The 25,183-nt window shown below is 50.9% G+C and overlaps 1 protein-coding gene across 4 annotated transcripts in view; it reads right to left on the reverse strand.

Moving 5' to 3' along the window:
* TMCO4 (transmembrane and coiled-coil domains 4) overlaps nt 1–24,909 on the reverse strand; it is an 89,835-nt gene extending 64,926 nt beyond the window's left edge. The window contains exons 1-6 of one of the 4 annotated variants that reach the window (XM_055331478.1): nt 24,868–24,909; nt 18,900–19,006; nt 15,464–15,559; nt 10,026–10,203; nt 4,605–4,779; nt 3,211–3,238 (exon numbers count right to left, since the gene is read on the reverse strand). In XM_055331478.1, the coding sequence (XP_055187453.1) occupies nt 3,211–3,238; nt 4,605–4,779; nt 10,026–10,156 (334 nt within the window). In that variant the 5' untranslated portion in view covers nt 10,157–10,203; nt 15,464–15,559; nt 18,900–19,006; nt 24,868–24,909. Of the gene's footprint in view, nt 1–3,210; nt 3,239–4,604; nt 4,780–10,025; nt 10,204–15,463; nt 15,612–18,899; nt 19,007–22,868; nt 22,887–24,867 lie in introns of those variants that run through there. The other 3 variants (XM_055331475.1, XM_055331476.1, XM_055331477.1) reach the window with 3 other exon arrangements.
* Nucleotides 24,910–25,183: the final 274 nt, after the last annotated feature.

The following is a 25,183-nucleotide window of genomic DNA, read 5'->3' on the forward strand; positions in this document are numbered from 1 at the left end:
AGTGTCTAGCAGTGCAGATGTTGGGATGGCATGGTGAACAAGCCAGACCAGGGCCCTGCCCTCATGGAGCTTATGGGGGAACCACCTGAACAAATGGCCAACTTTGACACCAACCTTCTCCTTATAAGATCCTTAAGCATGCTCTTAGAACCAAAGACAATTTTTGGTTTTTAAGGATCATCTGTCTGTTGCCCCTTATTTGTATTTGATGCTGCATTCACAGAGGTTAAATGGCTTGCTCAAGGTCACACAACGAGAGTCTCAGAGACAGGAGGAGTATTCAGGTTTCCTGACTCCCAGGGCTTTGCCATTTTACCTCTAACCACTACCACACGTGAGCACACTCACGGCCGGCTCTGTTTGGAGCGCTCTGCATGGGATATCTCATTTAATCTCCACTACTGCCCTCTAAGGTAAAGACGACTGGTATTCCCATTTAATGCCTGAGAAACTGAGGCACAGAGCCATTCAGTAATTTGCTGAAGTGGAGCTTGAATTTTAACACCCAGGCAGGCTGACTCCCCAAACGTCCCCACTTCTTGGTCCCTGATTCTTCATTAATATGAAGCGTTGGGCACGACAACTACTGGCCAGCCAGCCCCACCTCCGGGCCTCATTTTCCTACCTGTGCGCTGAGAGGGTGCTCTAGATGGTTTGAGGATCCACCCATCTCTGACCCCTGTAGACCTTTGGAGCCCTCGCACCTGACCGTGTGGGGTTCCCGTGTGGCGGCAAAGCCACAGGTGCCTGGGGAGGCTAACCAGATAATCCAAAGGCACCTCCTGAGGTCACTGGGGAGGGTGCATCTTAGATACAAGGTATTAGTATACTCTGTGGGGATGTGTCTGTATATCCCAACCCTGTGGGTAAAATCCACTAAGGTTTTGGGTATTAGCACTTGTTTCAGGAGGTCCAGCTCTGCCCCTTACCAGCTTCGGCCAGTTGACTATGCTGAACACAGCTTCATGAGCAAGCATGCATGAGGATACACGTGACCCGCTGTGTAGGCTGGAGGAGGTCCCAGCGCCCTTCTCATAGGGTCCCCAAACCACCACTCTGCATGAAGGGGTCACCCAAGACAAACACCAGGGTGTCCCAGCCGCACCCTAACACCCTGGTCAGTGGCATCGGGCAACCAGAATTCCAGAGCTGAGACGCTGCTCCCGGCTCCTTTCCTGAATTTCCTCCATCTGGTGGGTTGGCGATTCTGCGATCTCTTCGGTCAGAACCACTCCTGGGTCAGCCCCTCACCCCCAGGGTCTCTGCTGCCCTCGGTGATGCTGTGTTTCCTCACACCTGGCTGATGGAGATGCCTCCTAAAGTCTGCCCAGGTGAGATGCATCCTGCTCCCTTCCTCAGCTCAGCTGCCCGCGGCCGCCAAGGTGGCCCAAAGCCCTGCCCCGGGGACCTTCCCCTGTGTGCACTTTCCTGCCTATGCTCCTGCACACGCTCTTCCTGTTCTTTTTCCTCCTCCCGCCCCTCTGCTCCCCCACGAGCCGGGGTTCCAAGGCAGGCTTGGTGCAGTTGCACCCTATGTAATTTTTCATGAAGGTGTAACTTTTTCCCAAGCGACGGTTTGGAGGCTGTTGGGGTTTCGCTTGCCATTCTGTGCTCCTCCTCCCTGCTCGCCATCAGAAGAAACATTGGAGGTCTTTGTGCCAAAACCTCTTGCCAGCTCAGGGAATGGAAGAAGCCACACACACAATCACAGGGGAGCCCGGCAGAGAGGAGGTGGGGAGAAACTGAGGCAGAGCCACAGGCTCAGGTAGGTGCTCATGGGCAGCCCTGTAGTGGTTTGATGCAGAACACTCTGGGGTGCTGCAATGGGTTGCATGGTGACCCCCCAAAAAAGACACATCCACGTCCTAGAAGCTGTGAAGGTGACCTTATTTGGAAAAAGGGTTTTTGCAGATAGAAATAAATGAAAGAGGTCCTTACAGGAGGCCCAGACAGGAGAGGACAGGGAGGAGCAGGCCTCGGGAGGACGAAGGCAGACACTGGAGAGACGCAGCCCCAGGCTGGGGAATGCTCGGAGCTAGCAGAAGCCACAAGAGGCAAGAAGGGTTCTCCCTACAGCCTTCAGAGGGAATGAGACCCTGCTGACACCTGCTTTCAGGGCCTCCTGAGCTGTGAGGGAATACATTTCTGCAGCTTCAAGCTTCCTAGCATCTGGCAATTTTTTTACAACAGCCCTAGGCAAGAATGTAGGTGGAATCCTGCACTGCCACGGACTGCGCAGCCTTGGGAAACCGCTTAGCCTCTCTGAGCCGACTTCTTCATCCACAAAGTGGGGCAGTAACATCTATCTCATTAATTCATTCATTAGAGATCTACCGAGTATGTACTATGCTCCAGGTGCTGTGTTAGGGACCAGGAATATGGCGGGGGGGGGGGGGGGGGCGGGGGGCGGAGAAGAAAACCAGATAGGGCTCTGTCTGCCTGGAGCTATGGTCTGGAGGGGAAGCCTGCAAAGAAATGCCTTAACTATTCAACCACAACCATGGCCACGTGGTCCTGGGAGGAGCATCCCAGACCGGAGGCCAGAGAAGTGATGCCTTAGCCGAGGAATGAAGGCAAGGTATGGAGTCACTGGGCAAGAGGAACAGGACCCTCTGTGGCCAGGGAAGGGCATGTGCAGGAAGCATGGGCACTCGGGGAGGCTGATGGTGGAGAGTGGGCAGGGGAGTGCAGAGAGGAGAGGTGGGGGTGGGGCCAGGGCCAGCCCCTCTCCTGAGTACAGGATGGAGCCTGGAGGCAGCATGGTCCCATGTGCCTCGGAAAGCTCAGAGTTGCCGTGCTCTGTGAACAGCCTGCCAGCTAGTGTGGAGACAGGAAGGCCAGTGAGGACACCCCTGCCATCATCCAGGATGGGGGGGTGGGGATGGTGGCTCAGACCAGGCTGGTGGGTGGAGCCAGGCTCAAGAGCCCCTTAGGAGGTAAAACCATGGGGCCTTATGAGGAGAAAGGAAATAACCACAGCATTTGGCACCAATGAGGTGCTCACTGGCTCCCCAAGGACACAGGGTTCCTTTCCTTTCATGCACCAGAATGCAGGTGGAATCCCGCACTACACAGGGCCATGGGGGACAGGCCCACAGGTGGCAACACCCATTTCTGGCTTTACTGGCCAAGTGGGAAGATGAGCACCCAAAAGTTACAGAGCTTTAAAAAAAAAAAAAAAGGTTTACAGAACTTAGAAAATCAGCTCACCATCCTTGAGTGAGAAGCTCAGAAGGTCCTGGGGAGAGAAAAGTAACAGGAATTAGCAATATGTTGATGGGTAATTAGCCTGCTCATTTGACCAATATTTACTGACTTTCACTAAGTCAGAGAACAAGATAGACCAAGTATCCCTGCCCTGTGTTCTAGTGCTGAGCCAGACACACGGGGAGGCCAATAAATGCACAGATGTGTGAGAACTGCAAGGAGTGAAATCTGCTCATTTGACAATAGCCATGGCACAAGCTGCCTGCTTTGACTGCACACAGAGCAGGTTAGCGACCTGCTAACAGGTTAGCACAGCTGCTGCTTCCAAAGAGAGGCACCCCTGGGGATCCCTGGGTGGCTCACTGGTTAAGCGCCTGCCTTCAGCCCAGGGCGTGATCCTGGAGACCCGGGATCGAGTCCCACACCGGGCTCCCTGCATGGAGCCTGCTTCTCCCTTTGCTTGTGTCTCTGCCTCTCTCTCTCCATGTTTCTCGTAAATAAATAAATAAAATCTTTAAAAAATTAATAAAAAAACAAAACAAAAACAAAGAGAGGCACCCCAGCTCAGCGCTCAGGAACCCAGACCCTGGAGTCAGACTGCCAAGGTTCAAATCCTGGCTGAGCCACCTGACCCTGAACAAGTTACTTAACCTCCCTGTGACTCAGTTTTCTCATTTATAACAAGGGGGTGATCACACCACCTACTCATAAAGTGGCTTTGAGAATTGAATGAGTTAATATTTGGAGGGTGCTACCATATAAGAAGCACCATGTAAGCAATGAATTAAATCAATGGTAAATACTCAATAATGAAAACTCACTATTAGCTGTGATCATCATCCTGTGATAACAGGATGAAATATTTTATCTTCCTTATTTACTTTTTAAAGATTTTATTTATTTGAGAGAGAGAGCAAGTGTGAGCGAGTGGGGCAGGGTAGAGGACCAGAGGGAGAGGGGCAAGCAAACTCTACATTGAGCGGAGCCCGATCCCACGACCGCAAGGTAATGACCTGAGCCAAAACCAATGGTCAGGAGCCAAAACCAATGGTCAGATGCCAAACCGACTGAGCCATCCAGGGGCCCCAGAATATTTTATCTTTCAACTACATCACCCCACTAGATGCGATTTTCAGACTGACTTTGAAGGGAAATGAGGGATGTCTGGTGGCTCAGTGGTTGAGCATCTGCCTTTGGTTCAGGGCATGATCCTGGAGTCCTGGGATCGAGGCCCACATTGGGCTCCCTGCATGAAGCCTGCTTCTCCCTCTGCCTGTGTCTCTGCCTCTCTCTCCGTGTCTCTCATGAGTAAATAAATAAAATCTTAAAAAAAAAAAAAAAAAGGAAATGATCTGTTCTATGTTCCCCAGCAGCTGCCCCTGGGGGTGTGTGTGTACCTGTATGATCACCAAAGGGTCATCCTTCAAGATGGGGTCCTTCAATAAAATCGGAGCAAACACGTCTGCTCCTTCACCTCCCAGGCCTTTGGCAAAAGCAGTCATGGTTGGCAAGACGGCTTCGGGCAACTCCAGCCACTTCACGAGGTCCGCCACGAACTCTGTGCAGAAGGAGCTGAAAGACAAACAGGGCTGAGATCCTGGAACAGTCTCGCAAGGCCGCTGGAAGTTTAGGTCAGATACAGTCATGGGTGTGAGCAGCTGGCCCAGACAAAAACCACGGTGACTACGGTCTGTAGAAGAAGATGGAGCGTTGCAAACCTAATTTCCGGTGACTTTGGGGTCTTAGTTTCTTCCCCTACCAGAACTTTTACCAAAGCCGCTGGTAAACCACAAGAAGGAGGGTGAGGAGCAGTTGGTGACAGGTGTCCTGGGCCCGGCCTGAGCCCGAGGCTGTGCTGGGGGCTGCAGAACCCGAGAGCAGGATGCCACCTCTGGGGAGAAGCTCACAGCAGGGCAGAGCCACAGATGGGACTCACACACTCTTGTGTCACAGTGTCGCACGATACACCAGGAGAGGCAGGGCTGAAACCCTGATGATTGCAGAGGCAGCGCCCAAACGACCTGCGGAGAGGAGAGGAGGGGGGGGGAGGGGAGGGGCTGCGCTGCTGGAGAAAGCATCCTACAGATGCCACTGTTGGAAAGCAGAGAGGACACCGCGGGAGCAGGTAAGTGCACAGGAACGGTCTATCCCCACAAGGTGCCAAAGGATGCTGTTGGCTTCAGGTCCACAGGAGTCCCCGGGCAGGGGACAGTTGGGTACCCGAGGGGGAAGGAACCCGTGAACTGTGGGAAGCACACAGCATCTGGGAGATGAGGGCACAGTCCATGTCGGGCTTTGCTTCAAAGCCACTATTCCTGGTGGTGGCTGTGGTGAATGGGATGGCGGGGCCGGGGATGTCCTCTACTGGTGTCATCAGTCCAGAAAAATGGCTGAGGCCTAGAGGCCACATCTACCTGCAAACCCTCATCCCAGCCCACCTTGACTGCACTGTTCCGGGGCTCCCCGCACTGGCTTCTGCACCCTGGGTTCCAACCAGGCCAGGGCAGAACCAGCCCCCCCCCCCCCGAAACAGAGCACCCTGGTGGTGCGGGTGACCTCGGGAGGGCCCGTGGATCCCATCAGCCTGCCCACCCCCTCCCTACAGCCTCTATGCTGAAGCCCAGTGGAGAGGTGTGCCCGCCACAGTCATGCCCAGTGGAGAGGTGTGCCCGCCACAGTCATGCGTCAGGTCCCCAGGAAGCAGCTCTGAAATGGAGATAATCAGGGGGTCCTCGTGGGAGGGAAGGAGGAAACAGGACCCAGCAGGGGGCACAGGTGAGTTGCAATGCAGCCTCAATTAGAGCCTCAGCCAGTCCTGTGAGTAGTTCTGGAGATGGGTGACCCTTCAGAGCTGGCCCCAGTGGGACCTTTATATCCCTCCCTGCATCAGGCAATCATTGAGCCAAGGCTGCCAGGGGAGGGGGGCAGAAGCATGGGCAAGGTGGCTCTCTTCAGCAGAGGCAGCCCTCTCTGCAGGGGCAGAAGGAGGCCATTGCAGCACCCTGCCAAATAAACTGACCTCCCTGTGCCTCAGTTTCCCTATCTGCAATGGGTTTAAGAGACTAACATCATGATGTTATTTGAGGATCAATGAGTCGGTACATAGGTACATAGGAACCACCCAGAGCAGAGACTGGGATGTGGGAGATGCTCAAGGAATGTCAGCTGGCCTCATGACCTTTGTTTCTAAGGTGACCAAGGGAGGCAGTGGAGGACAGGTTTCAGGGTCCGGCTCTGACGTGCAGGGCCCACGGGAGTCCTGGCTCCCTCGGTGACTGGCTTTGTGCCCTTACTTCACCTTTCTTCGCTTGGTTTTCCTCTGCTATAAAATGTGGATGATAACAGGATGTGCCTCAGAGATTGGAGAGAAGATTAAGTGACATCGTAATAGGGCCTGGCACCTGATAACCGTCAATAAATGTTAGCTACTGCTAGTACAATTATTACAATTTGCCCCATTGCCGTCTACAGGGACAACCCGGGGGCGGTTACGTGGGTGTGTACGGAGGCAGGAAATGACTTTGTGAGCTGAGCGCTACTTACAAGTAAGCTAAGCATGGCCTGGCCCTGTGTCCAAGAGGAAGGCCTTGGGTGTAGAGAAGCATCTCATCATAAGAGCGGAGGGGGTAAAGAGCACAGACTCTGGTTCAAATCCCAGCACTGCCACTAGCAGTGTGATCTTGGATGAGCTACTCGACCTCTCTGTGCCTCAGTTTCTTGAGCTGTAAAATGGTGGTGATAATGAAGAAACCCATTTCATAAGGTTGCTGAAAGGATGCAGTGAGTTAACGTTTGTCCTTGTGCTCGGAACAAAATCTGGCCCATATAAAGCGCTATATGAGAGTGTCTTTAAATGCAGCAAACGGGGATCCGTCAAGAGACTGAACAGTTCCATAACCTTTTTAAAGGATCAGACTGGGGGCACCTGGGTGGCTCAGCGGTTTAGTGCCTGCCTTCGGCCCAGGGTGTGATCCTGGAGTCCTGGGACCGAGTCCCACGTCAGGCTCCCTGCATGGAGCCTGCTTCTCTCTGCCCGTGTCTCTGCCTCTCTCTCTCTCTCTATGTCTCTCATGAATAAATAAATAAAATCTTTAAAAAAAAATAAATGAGCAAACAAATTAATAAATACGTACGTAAAGTGGCAGCCCAGCCATGGATTACGGAACAAACAGTGTCCTAGATTGGCAGGGCCTCCGGAATTGCTTCTGCTGTGCTTGCTGCGTTAGCCAAGATGTGTGAGAATCAGCAGCAGCAATAACAACATGTGACAATCACAGAGCAAGTATCTACCAGTCCCTGTGCCAGGTCAGTGCTTTATTCACCCTGACTCACCACACCCCCTCTGGGGAGGGAGGTGCTACTTTTACCCCCAGTCTGAAGATAAGGAAACCCAGCCCCAGAGAGGTGAAGAGACAGCTCTAGGGTTCAAACCCCTATCTCCACGATACCAGAGGCCTTGCTTACCCACCGCAGAGACTGCACCCTGCAGTGATTACATTCCCAGGCACTCACCCTAGCCGGGTTCTGGGTAAGTAGGTGCACCCGACGTCCCCTTGTTTGGGGGTGCCTCCTGGCCTCCACTTACTGATGGAGCACCTGGCCGCAGAGGTTAAATCAAGGGTCTCACGGCTGGCAAGGAGCAAACCTCACCCGAAATCCAGGGTTTCTCACACCGTGTCCAAGTCTCCTCCTACTCACCAGGGACTGGCAGACGAGCCATGGGGGCCAGAGCTGGCCTGCAGCCTGCTTTTGTAAATAAAGTTTTATTGGAACACAGCTGCATCCATCCTCTACATCTTGTCTCCAGCTGCTTGCAGCCTATGACAGCAGAGCTGGGTAACTACCTACCATAGAAGTTACGTGGTCCGAGAGCCTAAAGTACCTGGCCCTGCACAGAAAACATTTGCTGTCCTCCACTTCACCCCATAATTTCTCCATATTTCGTAAACAGAGTTAATTACAGGGAACAGCGTTGGTGATGTTTACGGCTTAGATAAGAAATACATTAAAAAAAAAAAAAAGCTGGCTTGTATGTCCCATGTGGGACAAAAAGCTGTCTTCTAAAGATTACTGAAACCAATGTTGTATCTGAGTTCTAAAATGATGGAAATTGTTTTTAGAATGTGTTTTGGGCCTAAGAAAACTGAGATTGACCATGTGCATTCTGAATCGGCATTCTGAAAGGGAAACTTTCAGGAAGGAAACACCCCAGGCACATGCTTTCGGCCAAGTGAAGACACAGGTGCTTAGAGTGGTCCCTGGGTGTGTGTGTGTGGGGGGGGCGGTGGGCTGGGGGGACACACAGGACAGTAACTAGCTTCTCTACATGCCCTCCTAGGTGGTGCCCAGTGCAGGCCTGGAACACAGCGACGGCTCATAAACATCTGTTTATGGGAACGAAGAACACAAACATCTTCCCCCTCACTGTATGCTGGCTTGTCAGGTACACCCAGCTGTCCAGGAAGCTCTGGAAACTCACAGGTGAACAAGGCAGCTCCTGTCCTCCAGGAGCCCAAACTGGATGGATGGTGGGTGTGGGAAGAGCTGCAGGGCAGCGTGGTGGTTGCAGGGCTGGGTTGCTGAACATATGGCTGGAGAAACACTCTGGTCTGGGCCATGGGGAGGGTCCAGGAAGGCTTCCTGGAGGTGACTCCCAAGAAGATAAACATGCTCAAGTATTTAGTCCCAGGGGAGAGATGAAGATAAAAAACAAATAGAACAAATAAAAACCCAGCTAAGACCTAAGGCATGGGGAAGTTTACTCATGGGGGAACCTTCTGGGAGGAAGTCTGGAAAATACTACGGATGTAAAAACTTCCTGTCATTTCCTGTTCCCATCTGTTGCTTGGTCTCTGTGATGATATTTCTGTCCTTCTATCCTTGCCCACCACCTGGAGGTTTGGGGCCACAGTTATTAGTTCCTCCCTCTGCTCCATCCACAGCATCCAACCTGTCCCGGATTCAACTCCATTGAGCGTCAACTCCAAGGAAAGTCTGTCTCACCTGTGCTCCCCTCCACCTCCCGGTCACCGCCCTGGTTCCCCAGACAACTCTATCAGCCTTCCTGTGGGCTTCCTCCTGCCTCAAAACTCTCTCCTCCATGACTCCTTGAAGGACTCAGGAGGCCAGAGCCTCAGCTCTTAACCACTCAGCTATTCTGACACCAAATGTCTGATTTCAACACATGCCTGCTGGACAGCAGCATGTCAGATACTAACACTATTATTCACCCTGTCAATCTTTTGTTCCTGTGACACCTGGTTTAAACCCATCCAGGCACTTACCCCATCTGTCTGGTGTAATGGTAATCAGTTATTTGGGTGCCTTACCCCCAGATTGTGCCCCTAAAGGGCAGAAGCCAGGCCTTGTTTGTCTTCTCCACAGGGCCTAGCACTACCTCTAGCACAGAGTAGGTGCTCAACAAATGCGTGTTGCATGCATGAATAAACTTCCCCTGAGAGGAATATCACCTCCTCTGAGACTCCCTCTCTGCTTCCCAGGCACAAGTACTCACAGGGCCTGGCACATACCTTTTCTCCCATTAGACTGTGTCCTATTCATCTCATTCATGTGTACCTTCCCTGTACTCTAAATCATGCCAGGCATGATTTAGTAGATGTCAGAAAATGCTTGGTGTAGGTATAAATGAGTGAGTATGAAATGATGTATATCTTATCCCCCAGATTGTGAGCTTCTTAAAGGCAAGGACAATGATTTTCTCCTCTTTGCTGGTGATACCCAGGGTAGGTGGCTTGGCTGTCAATAGCTGCCTCCCTGAAGAAGCTATGACATTCCCTCTGTGAGACAGAAGCACTCACCTTTGCTCAGGTTCTGGAAATAGCTGGGACAGGGAGATGCCACAGAGGGCGGCATAGGCAAAGCGGTTGGCCTCGGCCAGCTCCCGGCCCGTGGGCAGGTGCGGCTCCCCTTCCACAGCTGGCTCAGCCATGGGAGGCAGTCTCTGGCTTGACCTGTCCCCTGTGGCCACGCCCAGCCCTGTAGGAAAAAAAATCTGTGAAAAACGCAACCAGGGGGCAGGTAAAAGTTACTTAAATGGGACACAGTAGCTACCAATCATGAAAGAAGAGGCTGATAAAGGAGCCTTTATTCAGATTAAGAACTGCAATGCATCATTTTCAAGAGAGCCCATGGACTGAGGGCAGATATTTTCAATGTGTATATCAACAAAGGATTTATACCCATAGTGTATAAACAACCCCTATAAGTCATGAAGAAAAAAAAATGAGTCAAATTTAAAAATGGGCAAAACACTCAAACAGGTACTTCATAAAAGATACCCAATGGCCAACAAGCCAATAGTCATCAGAGAAAGAAATTAAAGCTCCAATGAGACACTGCTATTTACTTGTCAGAATGGCTAAAATTAAAAGGCTGACAATACTAAGTGTTGCTCAGGTAAGGGACACGGACACATAGAAGGTTCACATGCTGCTGGTGCGAGTATTCGTGGTACAACCTTTTGGAATATGGTTTGACATTTCCCACTAACACTAAACATATGCCTTTCCTACACCCCGGCAATTCTACTCCTGAGAAACAAGGGCTTAGGTCCACTGGAGGGCATGTACATGAACACTCACAGAAGCTTCATTCACAATAGTCCCAAACAGGAAGCAAGCCGCATGTTCATCCACAGTGGAATGGAATAACTGTGCCATATTCAGACCATGGAATATCACAAAGCAACGAAAAGGAATGAAGTCTGGCTAACCAGAACAACATGGGTGAGCATCACAGACAATGATAAGCAGGCATACTTATTTGCAGAACTGTGTTCATATGAGCTTGAAGAATAGGTCGAACCAATTTAGGGTGGAAGAAGACAGGAGAGAGACTGTTGATGGAAGGTGAGTACTGGCTCAGAAGGCACACAGTGAGGCTTCTGGATGATGGAAATGTTCTGTAAATATATCACCCAGTGGTGATTATATGGTTACAAATTTATTTAAAAATTCATCAAGCTGTAGGCTTAGGATTTGTGTACTGTATGCATGTTACACTTCCATGAAAGGAAGGAAGGCGAGAAGAAGTGGAGGGAGGTCTCCTTTTCCCTCTCCCTTTATTCTTTCCTTCCAGAAGAGGAAGCAGGGAAGGCAGAGGAGGAGACAGATGAAACCAAGGCAGGTATCCAAGGGGCAGGAAGAGTCCCAGGAGTGGGTACCAGGAAAGGAACCTGCCTTGACTCCAGCGCTTTGTGGATATGAATGCAGACTCAGGACCAGACAGACCTGGGCATGAATCCAAGCACCTCCATCTGATACATATGGAGCCTTGGGCAATTCAACCTTTCTGCGCTTACATTTCTTCACCTGCAAATGGGGCCTATTAGCAGTTATCTGCCTGGAGGAGCTGTGTTAGCAGAAAGTGACATAGCTGTGTGGGTTAGTATGCGTAAGGCCCTTGGAGCAAAGCCTGGCACAGGGCTCATACCACAACAACGTTTGTTAAAGCAATAAATGCATTAAAAAATCAACAAACAAATCAATGAAGTGCTCAGCACAGTGCCTGGCACACAGCAGAGGCGCACAGACACTGGCAAGAGCTAACATTATCGTGCCTGTGGCTGGCAGCCAGGCCTGCAGCTGTGGTGTTAACGTGCCCCGTCTCAGCTGACTCCACGAACCCGGCACTACCATAATGTCCAGTCTGCAAACAGGGAGCAGGCTCAGGGGAAAAGTAACTGGGCCCGAGTCACAGCCAGCAAATGGCAGAGTGGAGGCGAAAGCCAGAGCTCTTGGCTGCTACCTCTGCTTAAACACTCATCGCGTTCCCAAGAGACTTCGAGTCTAATAACCACAGTCTGCGCGGACTTTCTTCCATAATTTCATTCTCATCTGGCTGAGCAATAAAAATTTTTGTCCTCAATATATTACTTCTACAGAGGACTCATTTAAAAGTCTGTGCACGACTAATATTTCATGAGCTTTGCAAAGTAACCCCGAAGTAGTTAAAGGCAACAAACCAACATCTGTACATCGTGTAACAGTTTAGGAAGCACTTTCCAATGCAATTAATTCTCACAGGGTTAAGTAAGATGGGAGCCATTATGATTCCCTCCTATAGTTGAGAAACAAACTCGGAGAGGCCAAGTGCTTTTCCCAAAGTCATACAGTAAGCAAGTGATGAAAGCCAAACCAGACTTTGGCTCTGACCCTTGGGCTCCTTTCTCTACATATGCACCGGGATCCTCATTCCCTTATTTCAGATGGAGGAAGCGAGGCCCAGAGAGGTAGGTTAAGACCTTGGCCGGTGTCACCCAGCAAGACTGGCCTCCAAAGGTTGCTCCAGGAACCCACGTTTGAGATCTGCAGATTTCCCTGGCTCTACAGGATCAGCCCAGACCCTGTTGGTGAACGAAGGGGATGGCAATGAGTCACAAACACAGGATAGCACCAAGGGCAGCACCCAGTCATGATGTTGGCAGGCTTAGTGATTTCTACATTTAATCCACTCCGCATGCCATTTGGAGGCTGCAGTAATTGTGCCTACCACCCAGAGGTGCCCAAGATGGAATTTTATTGTGTTGGTACCTAGAAAGCCCCAGGTTACTTCTTAATTCAAGAATAAATAGCTTCAGGGCACCTCGGTGGCTCAGTGGTTGAGCATCTGCCTTGGGCTCAGGTTGTGATCCCAGGGTCTCGGGATCGAGTCCTGCAGGGAGCTTGCTTCTCCCTCTGCCTATGTCTCTGCCTCTCTCTCTCTGTGTCTCTCATGAATAAATACATAAAATCTTTTTTTTTTTAAAGAATAAATAGCCTTTTAATCGGAGAAACGAGCTGGCCTGTCTCTATCCATAGGGGAGAAGGAATGTGCTTAGTGCACAAAACGCTGCGATCAGGGCAAATTGGTTCATTTGTTCAACAAAATACACCCTCGATATCCCATAATCCATTCTCTACATAGCAGCTGGAGTGGCCTTTTTGTCATGTATACCAATCATGTCACTCACCTGCTTAACAGCTTCCAAAGGCTTCCCCTCACCACAGGACAAACACCAATCCCCTAAGGATGGCCCCTGCCTGCCTTTAAACTCCATCTCATGTCCCCAAACCCGGCCTGCTCACTATGCTATGGCCACACTGGCTGTTGCTGGGCTTTCAAATATACCATTTGGGGGCTGCCCAGGTGGCTCAGCGGTTTCGCACCGCCTTCAGCCCAGGGCCTGATCCTGGAGACCTGGGATTGAGTCCCATGTCGGGCTCCCTGCATGGAGCCTGCTTCTCCCTCTGCTTGTGTCTCTGCCTCTCTCAATCTCTCTCTCTGTGTGTCTCATGAATAAATAAATAAAATCTTAAAAAAAATATATATATACCAGTTGGTCTGTCCTCCTGCTGTCCCCTCTGCCTGGGACACTCTTCCTCCGATCTTCACATCACTCTGCTTCAGCCTGAATGTTACTTCCTCTGAAAGGCCCTCCCTGATTTCCCAGGTTAAAGTACTCCTCTATCCCAGCACCCTGTTCTATTTTCCTAATACTTATTCCCATCTTAAATAATATATATTTAGGGGTGGGGAAAAATGATATATATTTAAAGTATTTGTTTACCTGTATATACAAATAGAATATAAGCTTCTTAAGGGAGGCCCTTGGTTGTTTTTGTTTTTTTTTTAACTATTATGCCCCCAGCTCTCTGAACAGGCCTTGGAATATTGCAGGCATTCAATAAGCATATGCTAGATAAATGAATAGGGGAAAATGACATATGATGCCCTGTCTGGGTCTTGGGGCAGATCAGGTGATAAACTGACAAATTCGCTGCTTACATCCTGGTGGGAGACAGGGTCCTGAGACTGAGTTCCATGTTGGGCTATGCACTTAGTGCAGATTCTACTTGAGATTCCCTCTCCCTCTGCCCTTCCCCCTAGTCACGCTCTCTCTCATTCTCCTAAATGAATGAATGAATGAATGAATGAATGAATGAATAAATAAATAAATAAAACCAACACAGCAAGACATAATAATAATTTAAGTAACATGCCCAAGACTACATAGCTAGTTAGTGGTGGAACCAAGATTCATACTCAGGTCTGATGGTAGGATCCACGCCCTTAACAAGTTGGTCAGGAAGTAGGCATCTGGGAAAACAATCAGGGTGAGGGGATATGAAGTGTGGGGTAGGAGGGGGTGACGATAGGCTGTTGCAATGCGAGGTACCAGCAGAGGCCCGCAGGAAACAAGGGGGGCAGCCCTGTGGTTGGGTAGGAGAGGGCATTCCGTAGAAGAAACTGTGCCGTGGTAGAGACAGACAAGTAAACAGATGATGACAAACCAGGAGGATAAGCGCTGGGATGGGGCCAGGGGTGAGGTACAGTGAGAAACATAGATGGAGGGAAACAAACAGGCCTACAACCCAGAGCTGGCTTCTAAGGTGCCACCGTCAGGGGTCGGGTGGTAGGAAGAGCATGTTCTGGGCTCAGGGGACAGCATGTGCCAACTTCCAGAGGCAGAAGAGACAAGATGCTTTTGAAGAACCATGAAGATGCTTAGTGTAGCCAGGGCTTGGACAAGTGGGTGGGCATGGAGGGGTGGGAGGGAAGAAATGAGCGGGTGGGGAAGCTGCTAGGGGTCACCATGCAGAACCAAGTTGTTCCAGCTCTGGTGTCAGACTTTATTTTTATTTATTTTTATTTTTAAAGATTTTTTATTTATTCATGATAGACATAGGGAGAGAGAGGCAGAGACACAGGCAGAGGGAGAAGCAGGCTCCATGCAGGGAGCCCGACGTGGGACTCGATCCTGGGTCTCCAGGATCACACCCTGGGCCAAAGGCAGGCGTTAAACCACTAAGCCACCCAGGGATCCCTGGTGTCAGACTTTAATTGTAAAGGTAGCAGCCATGGGGAAGCTGAGTAAGGGTTTGTGGGACATCTTGGGACTAACTTTACAACTGCCTGTGAGACTATAATTACTTTAAGATAGAGAGCTTTCAAAAAAGCAGCAGGATGTCTCTACAGAATTTTAAAGACCTTTTCTTAAGTTCTAAAGAAATGAAAAATAAATGTCCACCTCACCCCAAATGAATGAGTTCATTTAATAAATGTCCATGGGCACCTACGTGCCGCCAGGCATCATCCTACGCGCCGTGGACACAGCGGGAGACACAACAAGACAGCAGCCCCCCACCATGGAGGTATATTCCAGCGCGGGAGACAGACAATATGCAAAGATTTAAAACAAGATGATTTTAAAAAATGGCAAGGATTTGAAGAAAAAGAAACCTTAAGTAACACTTACCCAGATTTCAGGAAATAGTTGTGGGCCTCCCGTCTCTGTGTCTGAAAACAGGCTGTTCAGCTTCTTGAAGGTTCTTGGAGGAATATGCAAATTGCCCTGGGGGGAGCAAACCAGAAAAACCAGCCTATGGGTCCATAGGGTGTGGGATCTGGAGGAGGAGAGAGAGATGGGTTAGCCCCAGGTTCAGGGGAGCCTCCCTACTACTTACACTCCTCTGGGGCTTGGCCCCAGCAGCTTGCTCTATTTGGGATGCTTTTCTCAGCAGGGCTGCAGGCTGCGGTACCCACTGAGCACAGCCTGGGCACTTGGCATAGGTTGTCTCATTTAATATTCCTGTTTTCACTCCTCATAACCTGAGATGTGGTTATAGAGCCCAGCTCCGTGGTTAGCCTGGCAGTAGCCACCAGGCACCCCATCTCCTTCCTATCTGTTCCTGGTGCCCCAAACACCTGCCACAAGGTGAATGCTCAGAAGATGTCTGTTGCCGGGGTGCCTGGGTGGCTCAGTTGGTTAAGTGTCTGCCTTTGGCACAGCCCATGATCTTGGGGTCCAGGGATCAAGTCTCAAGTTGGCATCCCCACTCAGTGGGGAGTCTGCTTCTCCCTCTCCCTCTGCCCTTCTCTCCTGCTCCTACTCTTGCTTATTTTCTCTCTCTCTCTCTCTCTCAAAAGAATAAATTTAAAAAACTTTATAATTAAAAAAAAGATGTCTGTTACTGGAATGAATGAATGAACTAGGTTTTAGGCTTGAGGAAGGGCTAGATTTTCTTGCTGATTCTCTTCCCACAGGCACTCCTGTTCTTATAACTTTGACGGAGCATCAGATGAGGGAGGGAGATGGGACAGGGGCCAAGCATCTGGAATTGCCCAGAGTCTCCCAAAACTTCAAATAATCTGAGTTTCACCCTAATGGCCACTTTCCATGCCAAAGAACCAGAATATTATTTTCTGCCTCTTTAATCTTTTTTTTTAGAGATTGTTATTTTTATTATTTCTTAAGATTTTATTTATTTGAGAGAGAGAGAGAGAACACGAGTGAAGGAGGGGCAGAAGGAGAGGGAGAAGCAGACTCCCCACTGAGCAGGGAGCCCAATGTGGGGCTCAATTCCAGGACCCTGGATCAGGACCTGAGCCGAAGGCAGATATTTAGTTGACTGAGCCACTCAGGCGCCCCGATTCCAGGTATGTTTTTTTAAAAAAAGTTTCACAGAACAAAAAGATCACAAGGAAATCTCTCCAAATGTTAATGATCGTTGCCTCTGGGGGGTGGAGCTGTGGGACTAGAAGTAATTGGTTTTTTCTTTCCTATTTTTCTGTATTTTTTAACATATGCCAACCTGAGCACATTAGTGCTTTCATAATGAAAAAAAATTAAAAACAATTTTGCTCTTGATCCCCAGAAGAGGAGTGCCTTATCTCAGAGAGCCCTGGCCCCGTGTGGACCACCAAGCCTGTGGGGCTAAGGTCACAGTTAAATCCCATTCCGCTGACCAACAAACAAGTCTTTATAATCAACAAAATGGACAAGGGGTAGCATGACAGGCTAAGGCAATCCCCATCTATCTGTGAAGGTGTGATGGAGGAGTCCTTGGTTCCAAACCTGCGGATTGTCTCCTTGGATGGGCTGCGCCCCCAAACCACTTCCAACTGAGGGAGTGTGGATGCAGCTGTGGGGCTGGGAGATCTATCACCTAAAGTGAGTACACTGGTCAGCAGGGGACTCTACCCCCTGGACTGATTTGGGATCAGGATCTGGTCTAAGCTGAGCTGAGATTCTCAAATATGTCTGAGAAGGTAAACTGATTTCAAGAGGGTGTGAGAGGGACACCTGGGTGGCTCAGTGGTTGAGCATCTGCCTTTGGCTCAGGGCGTGATCCCGGAGTCCTGGAATTGAGTCCTGCATCCGGCTCCCCAAGGGGAGCCTGCTTCTCCCTCTGCCTGTGTCTCTCATGAATGAATGAATGAATGAATGAATAAATAAATAAATAAATAAATAAATAAATAAATAAATAAATAAATAAATAAGAAAAAGACCAGTGGTGACTCCATGTCTTGGGGCCACCTATTGCGCAGAGAGCTGGTCCAGCAGCACCCAGGGCCAAGGAGGTCACTGATGGACACAGTAGCTACCAGGGGTCTGTCCCTGTCTAGGTGCTGTGGAGACTCCAAGGAACTCTGAGAAAGGCCTGTACTTGTCCCAGAAGAGCACCAACTGGCAGGGAGAGGACATACGCACAGTCAGAACCAGCAGGGCCAACGCTCACCCATGGCTGGACTGCTAAGCCCGGGCCCAGGACGGACAGGCGTTACACTGGAGTGGGCCGTAGCATGCTGGTCTATGATTATGAGTTTCACAGAGCCAGCTCTCTTACCTACAGCCAAAGGAAATGCCAGCCGAGCCATTATTGTCAGTAGTGAGGGGAGAGAGCCACTCCACACCTGCCCTCAGCTCTGCAAGCACCCACAGCAGGTGCTCAACCCAAATTTGTCAAGTAACACCATGAACAACGCAGCAGGATTTCTCCTCAATGAGATGAAAAATCCCAAAGTCAGCGTTGAGGAAAAAACAAATATGATCAATGCCATCCTGGAACATCCTTTAACTCATCCTTAAAGCTCCAGGACCTGAGCCTTTAGGGGGTCACATGCAAGAATGAACTTCTTTTGTGTTTCTTACACACCAATCTGTTATGCCTTTTTCACCTCTTGGAGCAGCCAGTGAAGGCCAAAGTCAAATTTGATGTGTATGTACGTGCATGGGGCAGGTGGGGACAGGGGTTCTCTTTCTTTCTTTTTCCTTCTTTTTCTGGTGAACTGGTTAGAATTGAGTTTGGTTCTTTTCTTTTCTTTCCCTCCCTCCTTTCTTTCTTTCTCTTTCTCTCTCTTTCTTCTTTTCTTTTCTTCTTTCTTTCTTTCTTTCTTTCTTTCTTTCTTTCTTTCTTTCTTTCTTTCTTTCTTTCTTTCTTTCGAAGGGCAGAGGGAGAGGGAGAATTGCAAGCAGACTCAATGCCCAGCCCAGAGACCAATGTGGGGCTGGATCTCACAACCCTGAGATCATGACCTGAGCTGAAATCAAGAGTCGGACACCCAACTGACTGAGCCACCTGGGCACCCGTACAGTTGAGTTTTTAGATGAGCCTGCGGTACAGTAAAATAAGCATCACAGCGGGAGAACAACAGTGTTATGGGAGGGCTGGGGACTAGATGTTCTGGAGCCGAGGAGAAAGAAAAGCACCCTTCACAACAAATAGCTATGGCATCGTTCTTAGGCCAGAAACTCTGAAGATGGTAGTTCAAAGTTCAGACACACACAAACGTGTACCCAGACACACAACCTTGAGATGGTCCTAGAAGGGAGGACTCTAGGCAGTCCCAGTTCACTCCCTCACCCCACCCCCCCTCCAGCATTTTAGGAAAGAAACTCATTCATTCTATACCTTTCTCTGGTAGTTAAATCGGAAGCCAGTGGTACATGGAGCACTCAGGAGGTCTCCATGGCAACAGTTCCAACACAGAAGAATCCAGAGGCTTTCGGACAATCCCCCTACAGACCAGAAGAAGAAAGGGATGTTGGCACACAGGAGAGTCCCTGTCCCATGACGCTTCAGCAGCCTGGAGGATGGGCAGGTGGTGAAGTGGGGTGACAGGGATGGGCGCTCAGGTTGTGTGACATTCTGTGCGCATTATGGCCACTCCATTCCTCTCCCACCAGTCTCCTGCTCCATCTGCTCTCCCCATCCCATCCACCACGCTGTGGCCAGAGAGCTCCATTTCCACCCGGAAATCAGATCATGTCCCTTCTCTGCTCCAAACCTCCACTAACCCCCTTCCCAGAGTCACAGTTCTTCCAGTGGTAACTGTGCCATATGCAATCTGGCCCCTGGCCTCTCTGTCCTCCTCCCCCTCTCCCCTTCACTTGCTCTACCCCAGCTGCACCTTCCTCCTTGCTGCTGCTAGAGACCACCAGGCATGCTTTCACTTCAAGGCGTTTGAACTGTCTGTTCCCTCTGCCCAGAATGCTCTTCTTGCCCTCAACCACATGACCAGCTCCCTTACCTCCTTCTTGTCTCTGCCCAAATCTCAGTTCATGAGACCACCCTACCCCTGCCTTTCCTCCCAATCCCCCTTCCCTGGATGCTTTGCTTGGTCTCCTGCACGAATCACTTTCTGACATACTAGATCATTTCCTTGGTTACACCTGTTGCTTACTGGCCACCTCTTTCTGCCGTCATGCCAGCCCAGCAGGCACTCAGAAACATCTGTTGAATGAACGGTGGTTTCTACCTGGGAATAGCTAAGACATAACGTGAGGCACATCTGTTGAGGACAGAGGTGGAGGGGACATGGCAAAGTCCCCATGGCAAAGGTCCCACTTGATCCACTGGTTTTCAAACTGCCCCACAGGCCCCCAGGGACTTCTCTTACTCTGGTGGGCAAGACAAAACACGGTGGGGATCCTCAACGCCCCACTATCAAATGATAGCAGTAAATAATCCAGCAGTACCACTTTTAGGTATTATCCATCCAAAAGAAATGAAAGCAGGGTCTCAGAAAGATATTTGTTGTGCACCCATGTTCACAGCAGCATTGTTCACAATAGCTAGAAGGTAGAAGCAACCCAAGTGTCCGTCAGTGGATGAATGGATGAACAACAAAAAGGCAATATATCCATATGATGGAATATTATCCAGCTTTTAGAAAAGGAAGGAAATTCTGACATAGTACAACATGGATGAACCTTGTGGACATTGTGCTAAGTGAAATCAGCCAGTCACAGAAAGACAAATACTGTGTGATTCCACTTCCGGGAGGTACCTAGAGTAGTCAACATTATAGAGACACAAAGCAGAACGGTGGGTGTCAGGGGCCTGGGAGAGGGCGAAACAGGGAGTTGTTTAATGGACATGGAGTTTCCGATTTGCAAGTGGACAGGTTCTGGAGATGGGCTGCACAGCGATGTGAACACGCTTAACACTACTGACCTACACACTTAATGATGGTTAAGATGGCGAATATTGTGTTATTTTTTTAAAAAAAATATTTTCAGGTAAGTACTCCTCCCCATGTGGGGCTCAAACTCACAACCCCGAGATCAAGAGTCACACGCTCTCACCGACTGAGCCGGGCCAGGTGCGCCAGTAAATTCTGTGTTATTTTTTCACAGTTAAATTTTTAAACATTATAACAGTGAACGCTTGGTAGATGTTAGCTACCGGCCTCTCCTTTCCATCCATTATTTCTTTTCCTCCCGACAGTCCTCCAGGGTAGGTGCTGTTATCCCCCATTTATAAGAGGACAGAGAGGCCCTGAGAAATGAAGTCAAGGTCACCCGGATGGAAGGCACCTGGGTCTTGGCCCGCCGCAGCCATCTCCTCTACGATGCCGCACGGGTCTCTTTGGCCGAGCTGCTGCCTTGAGGAGGCCCAGGAGGTCTCAAACACAAAATGAAAGCCACCAGCTCAGAGGAATCTCACTTGCACCCACCTGTCCACAGGCTAACCCCCCACTTCTCAGCCTCTGGGATGGACCTAACCTGCCTTCCCAGGGTCATTTTCTTCCAGCCAGGCCTCAGTCAAACCATACCACCTGCTGCTTCCCGCCCGCACTGGGGTTCCCACCTCTGACCCCAATTCTGCTGACCTCCCGGTGGGTCCTCATGCCAAATGGTGTCCTTTTATCGAAAGCACAGTTTCATAACAAAATCCAGAGGTTTCCTGTGGGTTTACTCTCAGGAGCCCATTCCAGCCTCACGACAACCTCATGAGGAAGAAACGGTCACTGTCCCTATTTTACAGATGGGAAAACTGAGGCTAGGGGAGGTGAAGGCCACACGGGTGGCAGGGCCAGGATGCAGCCCACAGGCCTATGTGACTTCAAACCCCGAGTTCTCCACTTTACTAAAGGGGCCCAGGGACCACCATGGGCCATCCTGGATTTGGTCAGCTGACCTGGGGCCTCTTGCCTCTGAAGCCCCCGGGCTTCAGGACATCAGTGCTTCCCCCAGGCTCACCAGCAGAAAGAGCAGGCCCTGCGTCTCCTCCCTCCCAGCAGACCCTGCGTGGCTTTCTTATCAAATTTGCTACCACCACGCAGTGGGCCATGGGTTTACTGGTCTGTGGTCTCTGTGTCTCTAGAAAAACCTTCACCAGGGCAGTGCCTATGTGACTTTCCTTAATGTACCCTGGCAGAGCAGGGGCTCGATCCCTGTGTGTCACATGAATGAACGAAGGAACGAACAAGTGAACACCTACCCCCACAACTGCAAAATGACTTCAGCCTTATATATTTTTTTCATCCTGCCCTCCCGCCTCAGCTTACATATTCACACACACACACACACACACACACACACACATTTGAGAGAGAGCACGTGTGCACACAAGCGAGGGGAGGGGTAGAGGTAGAAGGAGAAGCAGAGTCCCTGCTGAAAACAGAACCTGACTCGGGGCTGGATCCCAGGACCCCGAGATCATGAGCTGAGCCAAAGTCAGACGTTTAATCGACTGAGTCACCCACAAACCCCTCAGCCTTATATTTTTGAAGAAAGACAAAACAGTTTTATATAAAGCGAGGTTCCCATATTTGCTCTTTACTCAAGAGATACTCCTGGACGTAGGTTTCATTACTGAACACCTCTCAGCAAACTCAGTCCAGTCCTGGAAGTCAGGAGGGTTAGAGTTGGGGTGGCATAGAGGGGATAGGCAGAAATTACCCCCCAAATGAGGACACAACTCCCTCCTGAACCAAACCTCCCACACACCCGGGGCTGTCTTGTAGCCTGGGGTTGTGCTCAGATCTGAAGGATAAGGAAGGATGAGGAAGTGTTAACCTGGGAAAAGGGAGATAAGGGAGGAACAGTGTTCTAGAAGAGCATGTGCTAAGGCCCAGCATGCCACAAGCACAGACGGCTACTAATAAAGTGGTCTGAGATGTGGCCGGAGGTACAGGCCAGGCTGCACGGGGCCTTATGGCCCATGTTAATGGTTCTGTTCTTTGCCCTAAAAAAAGCAGGAAGCACAGCAGAATTTTGAGCAGAGGGTGGTACAACTGAATTGGTCCGACTGTCCATGTGGAGGGTGGCTAAGTAAAAAAAGTGGACTGCCCCCCCCTTCCTTCAGCTCCCTTCGGCCTGCTAGAACACATTCCAGGCAGTGAGCCCCTCATCATTCTGCAGCCCTGGATTATAATGTACAGCAGTGTTTACAAAACACACAGGCCATAAAGGACATGGTGATAAATCACCTACTGACATTTCTCAGGTGTCACATGCATGGGCCCAAATAGGTGGTCCTGCCTCTGCAGCCCGATAGCACCAGTGCAGGGAGACATGGCTTCGGGCTCATGGGAAATTCTCTAGACTCCAACCTTCACCAGCTTCCCAGGCTGAGCTACAGTAACCTACTTACTCAACGGTGGCTGTCCGATTGCTCCTGGGCCTTCAGTCAAAAAGCAAAAGAGGCTCCCGGAGTGTCAGACATAGGGCCTTTGTGGCTTCAGCTACTTTCATCCTCATGACAACCTTAGAGACAGTATTTTACAAATGAGGAAACTGAGGGCACAGGGAGGTCACGTGGCTTGTCCAAGATGACTCAGGTCACTAAGCTAGGACCTGAGCCTACATCAGTCTGCTATTGCACATGTGACAGCAATGGCTGTGGAGGCTGAAATGCTGTGTGGCAAACATTCCGTTTCTTGAGCCTGGCAGGGAGCCTCAGGCTTCTTGCTTGGAACTCAGCCACCTCCACCTCTGCCTCTTACATTTCTCTACTGAGAGCGGTAACAGGTTACCAACAGGGTCGCTGGAGCCTCTAAATAAATACACCCTTGCTTACATCTCTGATTTGCCAAAGCCTCTGCTATAGGCCACACTTTGGATCACGCTTTACCATTTAAGAAGCATTCTGACATGGTATCATCAATGCCATGTACTTTTATGACCCCCATTGAACGCTAATGAAACAGAGGCCCACAGAGGCGATACGACATATCCAAGGTCACACAGCTATGAAGTGGCAATGCCAGATTTCCAGACTCTGAGGTTAGTTTCGGGCTTCCTTTGGACCATCCTCTACCCACCTAGGTCTCCCCACCCAATCCCTGGGGAGTCAGGGAGCACTCATGGTGGCTGGGCAACTCGAACAAGGCCCATGAGGCTTTGATGTTCATTCTCTCCCTGCCCTCTTCACATATGTCACAGTTGATAAGATTCCAGTGGTCTGTGTTCTCTGCCCAGCCCTCCCCACCCCTCCACCCCCTGAATGGAGAGCACTGTTTTGTTCTACTCTTCCTACTGTACTCCCCAAGGGCAACACTTGTCTTGTTCACTGCTGTATTTTCAGTAAACAGTGCACCCACTGGCACACAGTAGGTGCTCAATTAACACTTGTCTAATGAATGAACGGATGCCCCCTAAAGCTTAAAGGGGTTTCGTATTTTCTTCAGTGAAATGAATACTGAGTCAGGGAAAAGAGAACATGTTAACTCCTACTTTGTGTTAGGCAGTGGTCTCTAGGCCAAGACCCAGAATCTAGCTGTGCTCCTAACTCTGACTCCAGGGCAGAGCAGAGAAAGAGCCCTGTGAAAGCCGCCTCTGCCTCTGTGCCAGGCCCTGGGTCAGGTTCTGGAGTCAGGTAACCCAGGTTCTTAAAATGTTCTCCTTCCCAGGGGTGCTCTCTTGGGGAGGTCGTCTCTCTGAGCCTGTTTACCTCGCTGTTAAATCCCCCCCAAAGTCAGTAACAGTAATTCTTTTCTCACCCTACCAACAGGTGGCAGGGTGGGAAACACGGCCCCACCTAACTAGGGGCCTGAGCTCCCTTCCAGAAGGAATTCCCAGCCCTCTTTTGGAGTTTCCGGTTCGAATGTGTGCTATGAGCTCATAGGGCGGTAGGGGCGAGGAGAGAGGGGATGAGGGGTGCCGGAGGCCTTCCCCACCGGTCCGTGGAGGGGCCTCGTGTGACAGGAGGAAGCGCAGTGACCCTGTGTAACCTTGGGCAAGTTCCTTGGTCTCCCCGGACCAGAGCTGCGTCCTCACTTATCACGGGGGGTGCTGGACGACCTTCCCGGGTTCAGAGCCGCAAGCTGGGAGGCAGGAGATGCCTGGGAGCTCCGCCCGGCCTCAGTTTCCCCACCTGCCGCCCTACGTAATTTCTAAAGGTATTTTCAGCCCTGAAAGCAACAACCAAGCAACAACCAGGCAGCCTGGACTCCCGGCAGTCAGCGCTGGGAGTCGCGGGCGGCCCCTCCTCGGGAGGCTCGGCGCCCACGGGGCGGAGGGCAGGGTGGGGGGCAAAGGCCCGCCGGGTCGGGTCGAGCCTCGCGGGAGCAACCCTCGAGAGGCCAGCGGCGGGGAGTGGCCCCAGCGTGGACGAACTCCGCCCTCGTCCCATTTGAACCCCTGCTCCTTACCTGGCGGCGGTGGCGGCGGCTGCTGCAGCAGCGGAGACTCCGCCTCCTCCCACCCCGCCCTCCCGCCCGCCTCTAAGCCCCACCCTTCAGCCCCGCCCCGCCCCGGATGGCCCCGCCCCGGCCCCGCCCCCTCGGGCCCACCCGGCCTATTCCCCAGCCTGAGCTCCCGCCCGCCCCGCCCCTCCAGCTTGGCCCCGCCCCCATATCGACCCCGCCCCCAGCTCGGCCCCGCCCCCCGCCCGGCAGGTCCCGCCGCCTGCGCAGACCTTCCCGGGCGCGGGGGCTGGCCTTCCGGGCCCAGGCTCGCGTGCTGAAT

Source organism: Nyctereutes procyonoides, unplaced genomic scaffold (assembly GCF_905146905.1).
Source record: "Nyctereutes procyonoides isolate TBG_1078 unplaced genomic scaffold, NYPRO_anot_genome, whole genome shotgun sequence".
NCBI classification, from domain to species: Eukaryota; Metazoa; Chordata; class Mammalia; order Carnivora; family Canidae; genus Nyctereutes; species Nyctereutes procyonoides.